This window comes from Castanea sativa, chromosome 11 (genome assembly GCF_040712315.1).
Source record: "Castanea sativa cultivar Marrone di Chiusa Pesio chromosome 11, ASM4071231v1".
NCBI classification, from domain to species: domain Eukaryota; kingdom Viridiplantae; phylum Streptophyta; class Magnoliopsida; order Fagales; family Fagaceae; genus Castanea; species Castanea sativa.
This window is the reverse complement of record NC_134023.1, coordinates 16477107-16491189: the sequence shown is the minus strand read 5'-3', so window position 1 is coordinate 16491189 and position 14083 is coordinate 16477107. Positions and strand designations below refer to the sequence as shown.

The 14083-nt window shown below is 33.4% G+C and overlaps 1 protein-coding gene across 1 annotated transcript; it reads right to left on the bottom strand.

Annotated features, from left to right (window-relative positions):
• Positions 1–1464: 1464 nt before the first annotated feature.
• Positions 1465–3205, bottom strand: LOC142617911 (putative BOI-related E3 ubiquitin-protein ligase 3). Its single transcript, XM_075790883.1, has 3 exons — positions 2936–3205; positions 2471–2843; positions 1465–2358 (listed from the first exon to the last, which is right to left on the bottom strand). The coding sequence occupies exons 1-3, from the start codon at positions 2989–2991 to the stop codon at positions 1705–1707; spliced, it is 1083 nt and encodes a 360-aa protein (XP_075646998.1). The 5' UTR covers positions 2992–3205; the 3' UTR covers positions 1465–1704.
• Positions 3206–14083: the final 10878 nt, after the last annotated feature.

The window sequence follows — 14083 nt, the reverse complement described above, 5'->3', positions numbered from 1 at the left end:
TACACATAGTTTTATCTACATATATTTTTAAAAAATACAAACAACATTATTAGAACAACATTACCAAATAGATAAGAAGCTATCGCAGATAAAAAAACCAATAGTAGTATTGGTTTGATGATAAGAGATTAGACAAAAAATTAACAAATATTTTAATCTAATAATAAAAAACTATCACAAATAAAAAACAAATATTATAAGTTGAAACTACCTTTAAAAAAAAACATAACCAAATCATTATTATTCTCGTGGGTACTACTCTAGTTGAAAGTGACACAAACAATAATAGTATTTTAACTCGACGATATTTTTTAAGAGAAACGATAACGTCGTCGTCTATAATACGCAACTATATCAAGAAGCATACATTTATTATTATTATTATTATTATTTATATTTCTTCGTACTTTGTGGGAAAATTTGTAACTTTTTGTTTGAATTTTTTTTAATAATAGCAAGTAGCAACCAATAATTTAACGATTTAATTTTTGTTTTGTTGTTGGGAGGACTATTCCAACCACCCATTTTGGTGTCGGTTTCTTCTTTGTTTTTTTTTTTTTTTTTGGTCTAAAAAAAAAACAAAGCTGAGAGAGATCAGAAGTGAGCATTGCGTTGCCCACTTGGGGCCATATAGCTCTTACACCAAATTCCAAAACGAATACCAATGCCAAATAGTACAACTATTGCTCAGAGAGCAACAACAGCGACATTTGCGCGCGTCCTACGTGTCAGCTTTTGCCTCACACCTGTCCTTTTCAGATTTCCCCATCTCGTTGACCCCACGCTTTCACTTAATGGAGCGTGGAGTACACGTTCCGACCCAACCCCCACCCCCTTAGTACTTGTACTAGGACTAGGACTAGTAATAGTAGTAGCAGTAGTTGTTGGTCTAAAATATATTATTGTTATTGTTATTATACTACACATTACAATGTACTAGCTGTCAGGTAGATTGGTCTTGGGTCCCACATTTTGGGACCCACATTATATCAATATCATCCATGAATATGATCCTTTCTTTCCCATCCTCTTCGCTTCTTTCGAGTCTTGAGTCTTGACCCTAACCCTTTTTTTTTTTTTTTGGCCTTAACTCCCGAACTACCTTGAGCAAAGAGTTTTGTTGTGATACGCTTGCATTATCCACCTTTCAAACGTTTTAAAGCTAAAAGTTAAAGTAAAACAAACCTAGTAATGTCAATCAACAAAACTAGATAAGGGATCAAACAAAATTAGCCTAAAAAATGGCCTCAAATCTTTACAACTTGGTTTGTTTGATTTTGGAGAACTACAATGCTAGAAGATTTCCAAATTTAATGTACCTCAAAAGAGAGAGATACATACAAAATGAAAAAAAAGAAAAAAAGAAAAAAGAGAGACAAATTAAGAAAAAGAAAAATTGGGATTTGTGGTGAATTGGTATGTAAAATTTTTTTTTCAGCAAAAAAGATAAGGGATCAAACAAAATTTAGCCTAAAAAATGGGCTCAAATCAAATTCCTTTTTTACAACTTGGTTTTCTTGATTTTGGAGGTCTTTTAATTTCAACAACAATGCTAGAAGATTTCCAAATTTAATGTACCTCAAAAGAGAAAGAGGGAGAGAAATACATACAAAATGAAAAAGAAAAAAAGAAAAAAAGAAGAAGTAGACAAATTAAGAAAAAGAAAAATTGGGAATTATGGTGAATTGGGTATATGTAAAACTTTCAGGACATGTTAACATGGAGACTGGCGTTCTTGGTGGATTTACAGATGGGGCAAATGTGAAGTGTAGACCCGCAAACAGTACATAGACAGAGGTGTCTACAAGGCAAAAGCAGCACACACGACTCTTGTTTGCCACAGTTCCTGCACCACCTATTGTTCCCACATTCACTTCTATTCTTGTAATTGTCATTATAATTACCATTACCATTGCCATCATCCTCCACCTTATCCTGCGCCACCCCACATGCTAACGTGCGCCTCCCTCCTTCAACCACAACATCTCTATGATGATGATCTTCTTCTTCGCCACTGCTCCCACAGCACGACTGTGCATCGTCCATGAGCAGTGCTGCTTCATCTAATGCTGCGCCGTGGGTGCGTTCTTCCTTAACCTGCGCTGCCAAGACTTGTTCTAAGTTTGATCTCAAAGCATTGGCTGTGGCCTCGTTGGTTTGGGCTAAGTCACGCCAAATTTGATTCTCTATGCACAACGATTTCACTCTCTCTTCTAAAGCCCAGTTCAGTTTACCAATTTTCTCTATCTCGTCCTCTTTAGCCTTTAGCCTCTTCATCATCCCCACTTCTATTGCTTCAACAATCCTCCGAGCTTGCCTTTTTCTCTTTTCTTCTATCTCCATCCTCACCTTCTCCATCTGAAAAAACACACCCAAAAACCAAAACTTTCAGTGACCCTTTAATCGAAAGGTAAAGACTTTGTATTGGATATTGAATAAAACATGTGTATATGTGTTCGTGAATACGTACATGTTGAGAAATGAGACGGTCGATATCGAATTGGTGTTGTTGGATCTGAAAGGAAATGTCTTCACCGAGAAAAGAGAAGGACCCGCAATTCTTTTGTGGCTGAGGAGTGGTTTGGTGAGAGAGGAAGCTCAAGCTGGGGTTGATCATGGAGTCTCTTGAGCGCTTTCTGGATATGGGAATAGGGATGTTATAGGTGAGACCGCTCTCTGATTTTATCGCAGCCTTTTGAGGAATCGAATCGTTCATCAAAGAATTGTATGCAGCTGGCAACATAGTCTCTGTTGTTGTTCCTGATAATGGAACTGTGTATGTGTATCCCATCTGGTTGTTGTTGTACATGTTTGTGTTTGCTTCAATGGGGTTCATCATTTCCCTGCAAAGTTCATCGCTTTCCCATTAGTTTTGCCAAAACAAACACCCAAGAGAGAGAGAGAGAGAGAGAGAGAGAGAGAGAAGTATGTGTACCTGTTTCCTATGAGTTGAGAAGGGAAGAGATTGAGATGCCGAGCCTCGACAGCCATGAAGATTGATGATATATGGGAGAGTTTTGTTTTTGTTTGTGTGTTTGTGTATTCTATGAGTCTGGCTCTATCTCTAGCTATTTGTATGCGTTTAGTTGTGTGTTGGGTTTTTGTTGTTGAATGGGTTTTCTTATCTTTAGGCTTTTTAGAAGGGGGGAAGATATAGTATTGATCTAAGAGGGAACGACAAGGACGAGCTAATGAACAAAGGGCATGCAATAGAGGTGGCAAGCCTGTATGGTGGGGTTTATTTAGGGTTTGGTTTGGTTTACAATTAAATTTTAATAATAAAAAAATATAATAAAAAACCCACTTTTTTAGATGGAATAATAACAAAGTAAAAGTAAAAGAAGAGAGAGAGAGAGAGAGAAGAGTGATAGAGAGATTTGTGTGTTGGTTTTGGTTTTGTCTATTTTAGGATTCGGTTACCAAAAAAGCCCTTCCTCCTACTTGGCTCCAATTTCGTAACCAACAAAGATCCGGTCAGTCCCATAATTCCAGCGATTTAATAGGGGTATTTCCGGAATATAGGCTCGAGTTTATCGTAAATTAATATATTTTTTTTTTAAAGAAAAAAAAATTTACAAAGAATAGAGGTACAGACTAGACTAAAGATTGAGGCGTGGGATTAAATAACTGACAAACTGGGCATCTGCCACGTATCATTTGCGAACCGAGCCTGCCAGGTAGTGCCATGTGGACATGCTACACTCCGACGCACCCACCCTTTACTCAATTCTCTTTTATCTTTTTCTGCTCAGTCGCCCCTGATTCCTGTACAGAACAACGTGATGAGCATGGACCCAAATTTGGGTACACTTGTGGGGTCCAGATTGTTTTTAATGGGGCCCATAATTTGTGTGAATACTCGATAGTAAATAAATACCCAAAAAAAAAAAAAAAAAAAAAGATGCTAACAATAAGTTAGGGCACAACTAAGGTAAGCTTTGTGGATTCCACGAGATACTTGGGTGGTAGATTTATTAGCCCGTTCATGTTCAGTTTAACGCGCTATCAGTTTATAAGATTTTTAGGCTGTATCGTACATAGGTAGTAAAAAAGTTTGACGAAATACTATATTAATACTATTTTGTTGGCACTAAGATAAGGAACAACTAAGGTAAGTTTTGTCGACCCTACAAGGTACTCAAATGGTAAATTCATTAGTCTATTCACGTGCTATCCGCTGATAGGATTTTCAAGATGTATCGTAAACAGGGAGTAAAAAAAAAGTTTTGACGAAACACTACTAACATTATTTTATTGTAATATGTTTTATAAATAAATTAAAAAAAAAGTATGGGGTGAGGGGGCCACGAGGGAGGTGACAGCGTGGACTGAGAGTGGGACCCACACTTTTTGAGGCTGTCTGAGGAAAAAGGGCTAGTGGCCGTTGTGGGTGGGAGGGTCGGGATTTGGTCCTTTGGCAGTTTCTTTTTTATAAAATTTTATTTATAAAGGTAGCAGTGAGGACAGGTTAACTCATGCGACTCGCATGGGAAACGTTGGTTGTGATTTTTTGGACTGTTCCTTAATCCTTACACGTGGCAAAATCTATATATGGAACTTGTAGATATCTCCAATGCTTTATTTTATATGCTATTTATATATTAAAAAAAAAATTAGAGTTTATAATATATGGTTCACATGTGCTGAAAAATTTACGTTAATCTCTCTCACCTAATGACTTTGTCGTTTTTACTCAATGACTGGTTTACACGACTTTTTTATATTTAGAAAAAGAAAAATATTGGTTACAACTTATTCATGAAATTAATTAAGCCCATATATAGATTTGCTATAAATACACCCTAAGCGTAGAAAAATTGATATTGCATGAATTTGGATGGTCCACATTAATTATTTCCTCAATAAAAAATAAAAAAAACTAGCTAATTTGCATGGAAACCAAAAAAAAAAACCGAATAAGTAGTAGCCAAAGCTTAATTAATGTGCTCTAATTGTTTACGGCGTTAAATACCATAATGATATAGTGTACTAGTACTTCTACTACTACCACCTAAGGCCTTAAAAAAGAGAGGTGCCTCTGTAAAAGCCAATACGAGGGATTCATTCATTTTTCTCATATAAAACCTTTTCTGCAGGTTACAATAAATCAGTGAAGTTCCCAAGAACATGAATGCTTTCTTTTAATTGCCTTAGCAAAAAAGAAAAAGCTTTGATAATGAGTAACGTCAGGATTCAATGCTCGTTGTGCCCCAGATTGTAAAAGTTGCATGAAATTCTTGGTTTCTTAAACCAAAAATTGAACTCATTTTTGCGTGCGGTTATAAATGTCATTCCAACGAATTCATTTTCTGCTTGATAATTAGAAATTGTATCAGATTGCCAGTACTATAAATACTTTCTTATAAAAGTTTAGTAGATAAGAACATGACATATCCAGAACAGATTAGTACAATTAAATGTTCAAGTTCATGTACAACTTTTTCTCAAAAAAAAGATTTTATGTACACTTACTTCGATAAAGGTGAAAATAGTTAAGAATAAGGTTTATTCACTTCTCTAAAGATTTGGGTTTAATCTGTTGCTAATTTTGTGTCAAAAAACATTTAAACTTGAACCAAAATGAAAAAACTATTAAGTATATTTTGGTAGAAATGAGTTTTTTCATTTTTTTTTTCAATTTATTAGTTATTAGATAAATTTATCAAGAATTTTGTGGCTTAATGTCATCTTAATTAGGTTCAAACGTCATTATAATGAATTCATTTTTGCTTGGTAATTAGAATTGAATCAGATTGCCAGTACTATAAATTGACACATACATTCCTATAAAAGTTCCGTAGATAAGCACATGGCTTATGCAGAGCATATATTAGTACAATTTAAAGGTTCAAGACTTCAAGTTCATGTACACCTTTACTTCGATAAGGGTGAAAATAATTGAGAATAGGGTTTATCTGCTTGTTTAAAGGTTTGGGTTCATTTGGTTGCTATTGAATTTTGTGGCAAAAACATTTAAACTTGAACCAAAATGAAAAAAAAAAAACTATTAAGTATATTTTGTTAGAAATAATTTTTTCCTTTTTCAATTCACCACCCATTAGATAAATTTATCAAAAATTTCGTGGCTTAATGTGATCTTATGTTCAAATAAAATATCCTATGTATCTCTAATCTATTTTTCAATTCATAAGATAAATTTTTTAAGAGTTCTATGGACTATGGTTTAATGGCATCATAGATTCCAATATCTTATCTTTGTTTTGTTTTGTTTTGTTTTTTTCAAAATAGGAATTTCACATATAAGTCCTAATATCTTGCTATTGAAATAGCAACTCTATTTGACCTTGACCAATGGTCCAAATCTGACCTTGACATGCCAATTCAATCTCAATGACAATTATTGACAGCTTTGAAATTGATTTTCTCAAACCAGTGGATGGGCATTCAATATCTCTGCAAGACTGCAATGCATTCGGAGTCTGCCAGAGTAGTTGGTTGTGTATCAGTTTGCCATATATTGAAGCTGAGAGTGATGTACAATTATAAAAAAAAAAAACTGTTTGGTCCTGATCCAAAAAAAATAAATCTGGTTGGTCTCTCAGGTTAATTTATTAACATTTTAATTTAGGATTCTCACTCCATACAATACAATAAATGAAAAAGATAAGGTACAACTCAGGAAAAAAAAAATGTAAAATGAAACTTTAGAATTGTATATAGGAGTAATACCTATACAATTGTGTGCCTGTAAATATAAAATAGTTTTTTTTTAAAAATTTTTTATTTTAACTCTATATATGAATGCACTACTAGAATTTTGGATATAAGAAAGTTAGTATTAAAAATTTCGTTACAATAGAGTTTTTTTTTTTTCTTGTAATGGGTGATGCTTTTTAACTATGGCTCTGTGCCTCTCACCAGTCTCTTCACTTCTCAAGTCTGATCACATAGATAGATGATAGATCTTAAGAACAAACCAAAGCAAGGAAACAAAAAAAAAAAAAAAAAGGTACGTACAAAGCATGAGCAAATAACAAATGCATGTGGCATGTGCAAAGATATATGTGAATATGGACAATTTGGTAAGTGTTTTGAAACCTAAAGTGATTTTCAAAATCGATGCTGCAGGCTAGCTGTCACTTAGTCCTACTTGCCATTTTCTTGCCCATGCCCTACGCTCAAGTTTACTTTGATATTATCATCTTAACAAGACAATGGGGACGAACCTGAATCCCCACCACACATGCATAGAGAGATTACACTTATTTTAATTATTATCAGGTGAAGCACTAAGACAAGGAGATGCCAACTTTATTTATACATTTTTAGCTCTAAGTGCAGAATTCAGATATGGATTTGATGTTTTCAATGCAATCTTTTTAATTTAAACCGATTTCACAGTCTTTAATTTTTTTTTTAACAATTCATATGTTGTTACCTGTGCAGGATTAGACAAATTAGCTTCATTTAAGGAGACAACAAAGACAAATGGAATAGCCGTTTGATTAGTATACAAAATACTCTGTCATTAATGTTAATTAATCTGCCAACCACGCCAAGTTTATATATATATATATATATATATTTTAAATCTATGACGTCCGTTTCATAATAATTGATTAGACTTTATTTATTAAACTAATTGAAACTCAATTATCATATGTGGATACTGCAAATCTTGATTCATACGCAGGATTTAAGTGGACATTAGCCTTTTATAATTATCAAACATGTCAAATAATGAATAGGTGTTTTTGTCTTAATTATGAAACACCCACATGGGTAGGATAATGGCATTAATTAATACGTATGGTAATAGGAATAGGATAATATGCCGCATGAGGCAGGCCGTACAATGGCGTGTCAGAAAACTATGTTACAAAGGCATCAACATGACAAGGTGGCCCATTTTTTTCTGTCCTCGACGTTACAAAGATTAGTCCACAAGTATTAGATAATTAGATATGCAAAAGCTTTAAGCAAAAGAGGTGACTGATTTGGTTTTTTGTCACGAGTGCTTCAAATAATTACGAAGACAAATTAAAATTAATTTAATGCTTTGTAGCTTAGCTATAATATCCACAAAGATTCCCAACTTGTAGAATTGGACAAATAATTTTTTCCATAAATTGTAAACTCTACCTTGTTCTACAACTTCTTGTCTAATTAATTAAGTTTGGATTAGAAGTATAAATTAAAAGAAAAGTCAGATCGAGTTAGCTAAGAAATAGAGACTAAATATATGCTAAGCTTCTCGTGAAACTTGCTGACAAAGACTGATCAGAAAAGCGGGGAGGGGGGAACCCTCTGAAGAATGAGAGAGAGTAGATGAAAAGTAGCTCTAGATGGATTCCCCCATTCATCTTTCTTCATCTTTCTCTTTCACTCTACCTCTATTATTGCTCACATCAACCCAAACCGCATCTACCATACTTTCGTTTAACCACCACCGAAATCTAAAAGAAAACACACATAAAAAAGTAACCAAAAGTAGGAAAAGAGAAAAGAAAAAACAAAAGGAGGGCGGTCACAACTCACAACTCTCATATATTACATTTTGATTGCTTTTGTGTTACAAAAGATGGAAATACATCAGCTAACTCAACTCGTAAAATTTCTTATCATGAAATATGTACATAAGTTGCATTCAAACCGTATTTGCGCGGAAAATTATCATTGATTATCGTCATCATGTCACGGACGGCATAAATTTTAGATCTTAGATTTGTTAAAAAAATGGAAGATGGCCAGTGCTTATGGAATGCATGTTGACATGATTTAGGAAATTAGAATTAGTTTAAGAAAAGGAATAAGTAGATGAAATAGATATGGGGGATCGTGTATATGTGCTTCCCCCCCTTTCATGGGCAAATTGTGTGCACCTTGACTTGTGGAGATAGTTTCTTTATCTTTTCTTCCATTCAACTTAAAGTTGTTCTGGTATTCTACATGTGACCTCCAACCTTTTACTCTCAGATAATGAGAATCTCTCTCTCTCTCTCTCTCTCTCTCTCTCTCTTTATAGCTTTGTTTTTTCTTTTTGGGAATCTCATTCATCACCTCCACAAACATATAAAACCAACCTTTGAATATGTCAAGGCTCACTCTTCCTTGTCAGAGATAGAGAGAGGTTGATAATTAATGAATAAGGTTCCTCAACACAGCAAAGCAAAGCAAAAAAATTGAAAGTACCCTTTATTTTTTTATCCTTCTCTTTTCTTTTTTTTGCTTTCAAAGTTATAATTGTCGTTATAAGTAACACACATATTGTGATGTTTGTTTACTGTGATGATGGGGTCTGTTGAGCTATCATTATATCTTGTATTGGAAACATACCTTACTTGCGCTCAGGATGCTTGAAAAGGAGTTGGCTTTATATCTATCTCCAGTCTCTGCCAGAAAAATAAAAATAAAAATTTTGACCGTTAGCTTAGGAGAGAGAGAGAGAGAGAAAGATTATAGAGAAACTACATGCACTCATGGGGTCTATGGGACCCCTCCTCTAAAATAAAGCCAGAGCACTCGATTCCCTTCTATCTATGTGATGGCATTTTTATTCACTGCCTACCCTTCTATATTATCTTTACCTTTCATGACAAATCTACCAAATGCGACTTCACTCTCAAAATCAATTTCCCATTTCAAGAAGCTACCAAAAACCTTTTGAGAAATACAAGGAGTCGTGTATTCAAAGGAAATAAGCTGAATATGGCAAGGGTTACTATTACTAACATGTATATTATGTACTCCCAAAAATAGGAGAGATTTTTACTTGGGAAAAATAGTTCTGCAAAATCACGTTTCCCTATGCATTATGTTGTTGTCTTGTTGATTTTTCTCATGGTTTTCACCTAAGAGTTTTCAGCTTTCATGGCATGTCGCCATGTGCATTTGCATTTCTAAACATGCTCAACTTTGGGACAAGTCATTTCGCATTGAAGAGTGATCGATGCATGTTCCAAAGGACAACGTTATCTGTCCCCTTTATTCATGATTTATTATTTGACATGAAATATACAGTACTACAAAGTTATTTTCCTTTCCTTTTTCCTTTCGGCTCAGTAAGTTCAACAGGTATTTGCCGAATAAAATATTTGGAATTTCGAATTTTATTTACACTAAAAATTAATTGATATTTTCACTTAATCATAAAAAAATAAATCATCATGAATCGGATGTACTATAATTTCTATTCAGACTTTAATTGCGAGATAATCAGATAGATGTTGTTTGCGATAAAATGTATATGAAAAATCTTGCCCCTTTAATTTTTATTTCCTGTAGGAATAACTTAACCAATGTTTGAAATAAACGTTTACATTTATGCAATGACATGCTCTCACAAATAATGTCAAAATAGATGTCCTACTTACGTATTCGAATTCAAATCGAAATAATTAGCTATTATGTTTCCTTTCAAAAAAAACAGAAAAAGAACTGCCATGTTCCGTTCACACATATCTTTCTAGTTTCTTCATGGATAATTATTGGTGAATATTTTATAAGTCACACTCATATCATATGTCATATCTTTCACTAGTGGGAAATCATATGACAAGTCCATATTTAACAAGGCAAAGATAGGTTTATCTTATATCTAAAGCAAATAATATATTTTCTCTAATTATATATATATATATATATATATATATATATATATTTATTGAGAAATAAACACACACAAGGGAGAAGGAAAGAGATTCTAATACAAAAGTACACCACAACTCTACTCAAACGCCATAGACCTATATATAAGCATGGACGTATTGAAGCTTATTTATATACATGTTTAATGTTCGTGTAATTGGGAGTGTGAGAGAAGAAAAAATCAATCATTTCCTATTAATCACTTCAAAGTTAAGTTACGCGTTACGGGAGATGCACACATATCTCGATAGAAAATGAAAATTGATTCAAAGGAAAAAATAACATAGTTAACTAATTCTTTTTTTTTTTTTTTGTGGCCCCCTAAAAAACATTTTACTTCTAATTAAACCCTAAATTCTCACTAGAAAAATTCTTAAAAGTCTGATACAAACAACAATAGCTGCCTCGATGATCGACTAGATTGTCAAGTCGGGTATGGTGGACAGACTATCAATTTGGGGAGGATAACAAACTGAATCAAAGATTGCATATGAGGATCCTCTGCTTTTGTAATTCCATATCTTTTATGGGATGTTATGAATGAGACATCCCTAATATGTATGAAATAGCTTACATGTTAGAAAAAAAAAAACTATAATATGGTAATAATACAAGTTTCTTAGGAGAAGGGATCTTATATTTGTTAAAAGTATTACTACATGTCTAAAAATAGATATCGAGATCCGATGATAACTATTGGAAATATCAATCATATTTCCAAATTACACAATAAGATCAGGGCCTAAGATTTCCCACAACATTTCACATGATGAGTCTTAGGGACTTAACAAAAATTTCGCAATATTCTCAAATTAGTTTATCATTTTTCACATTCCCATGTGTGAGATGATGGATAATTTGAAAATATTGTAAAACTGTTGTAAGCTTTACGGTAACATGTTAACGACAATAGGACAGAAACTTGAGAATTGAATTTGAGTATAAGAAATATCAAGTGTCTAAGATCTTCATCCAGATTTACTGCAATAATTGTTGTTTATATATTTTATTTATTTAGTATGTCTTGTAAATTATCGAAATTTTAATTGATAAAACCAATATCTTGGCTAAAATATATATAATAGATGAAATCCATATTATTGCACTCTTATAATCTCTTTTTTTTTTTTTTTCTTTTCTCTTTCAAATAAATAATAGGATATTTTTCAATTTAAAAGTCTAAAAGGAAAATCATTATAATTTTTTTTCTTTAAATAATGCTTTCCATCATATTGGTAAATATAATGCATAAGAAAATGGAACTCAAAAGGGTCGTGGAAGGATGTGGTAATGAGAAGACATGTCATGTGACCCAAGCCCAAAACTTCTGAGCTTGGGAGCCTCTATTGCTCAAAATACTTGAGAGCAACAATTTCGAGCCCATAAAACCCACTTCGCACGGAAGCCCGGTTTTTTTTTTTTTTGTAATTTTTATAACAGAGACTAATACATTACACACACAGGGAGTGGGAACCTAGGCTTAAAATTGTTAACCATAATCAAATTTTTAAACAAATCAGTAAATTAGATTTTGAAAAAGATATCATAAATAAATTAATGGAAATATTTAATGTTAACCAAAAAGAGATAGATCAAATCAAAAAAGAATTAAAATCAACTAACCCCATAAAATTAATAAAAGAAAAGGAAACAGAAAGAAATAATAATGAAACCGCACCACCTACTGGAGTGGCCAACCCCCCCCCCCCCCCCCCCCCCGGGCCACATAGGGGTCAGACCTTCTTCTCCATCTTTTTAATAAAACTACCTGTTGACACAGTTTTTCTTTTTTTAAGGTTAATTTATAAATTTCAAAATATTATAAGTAGATATTTATAAGAAAGTATTGATTTTTGCTAATACTACAATTTATCATTATATAGAGTTGCCAAAACAAAATATAAATAAACGTCTTCTCTTTCCCTCCTCATGTTTTTCTTTAAGGCATAAGCAGACTAATTTTCTTAATACTCAATATATTTTATACTTTCTTGCTCGCATGTTCGTATGTCTCTCTTTATTTTACCCAATTTTATAGTTTTGAAAAATATTTTCCTTAACTCTCTTTAGGTGTTTAAATTTGAAATACCCTTCTACACTGGAATTGGAGTATATTTCAAATTGGCTTTTTTAATATAGAAATACAAAGAAAGATCAGTTCATGCAATATAGAATTTTTTTTTTTTAAATTTAGGAAAAAAAAAACTTTGAACACGTGTGTAGGTTAGTACTACTATTTAAAGGACTTTCCCCATTTGGAATGGACTTTTTAGAGGCTAGTACTACTATTTAAGTAGAGACAAAATTAAAGGATAATCTAGTAAATATACATCTCCAACTCCTACTAAAATATTACCTACAATATAGTACCAGTCTCTATTTAGAGATTTGAACTGCTGCAACTCCCATATTCCTTCATTCACTAAGCTCAAGTTTTCAATTTTATTTTAAGCTATTATTATTATTATTATTGTAAGTGCACAATTGCACCTGGACCCAAGAACAGTTATGGGCTCAGGCCCAATGAGCCTTAAACAATACGAATTTGTAGAGTGTGGGCTTGAAACCTAGGTTAGAAGTGTGTGTGGGGATTAAATGACAAACTAAAGATTGCAAATACTTGGAAACAACAAGGAATACTGCAAATAGGCCTCCTCGGACGTAAGCCGAGAGCTGTTCTTATATTATATCTTTCTCTTTGCCTTTTTTTTCTTTTTAGGTTACAAAAAGTCCTCCTCTTTCTGCTCTAGGTTCCTCCTTAAATACTCCTCTTTTTAATACTTTATACACGTGTTGCCTCCACTCCTCCCTTAGCTTAGATATTTCTTTTCTTAGTGCCTTTGAACAGTAACTAGAAGTTTCCCTTCCACTGTTCAAGTGTCACTTCCCCATTAATGCGGCCAGGGTGGTAGGTGCAGGGTTTTTAATGTGGAGGTAACAGCCTTTACCTTTGACATTTTTCCAACATCGGTGCTTCTAGGACATTCAAGGGTTCACCCCCTTTAACCATTGGTCTTGACCGTGTCATTCCCTAACCTTTACCATGAAGTCCCGGGTTCTCTGGTGTCAGTCCGAGGGGAAAAACATCCTCGGCTGGATCCTCGGATCCTCGGCGTATGGGCCGACCCGAAGTACTAACAAGCCCTAAACTCCAGAGCAGGTCGGCCTTCCTTAGCAAGACCCAACGGCCCATATTCCTATCAAGATCTTTTTACTCCCCACAATTATTATTATTATTATTATTATGTAAAACCAAAACCTTTGAAACTCTCACAATTTCCACGTTGGCACAATATTTAAATGAAATTATCATTTTATTTAAATATAATTATTTTTGTTTAGTCCAAATTTAACAAGGGGTGAAACTTTATCTCTCTAACAAGTCCAACTTAAACTCAAATGAGTCAAATTCATAATTATCATTTTTTTAAACAAAATTATTTTCGTTTAGTCAAAACTTAACAAGGAGTAAAAC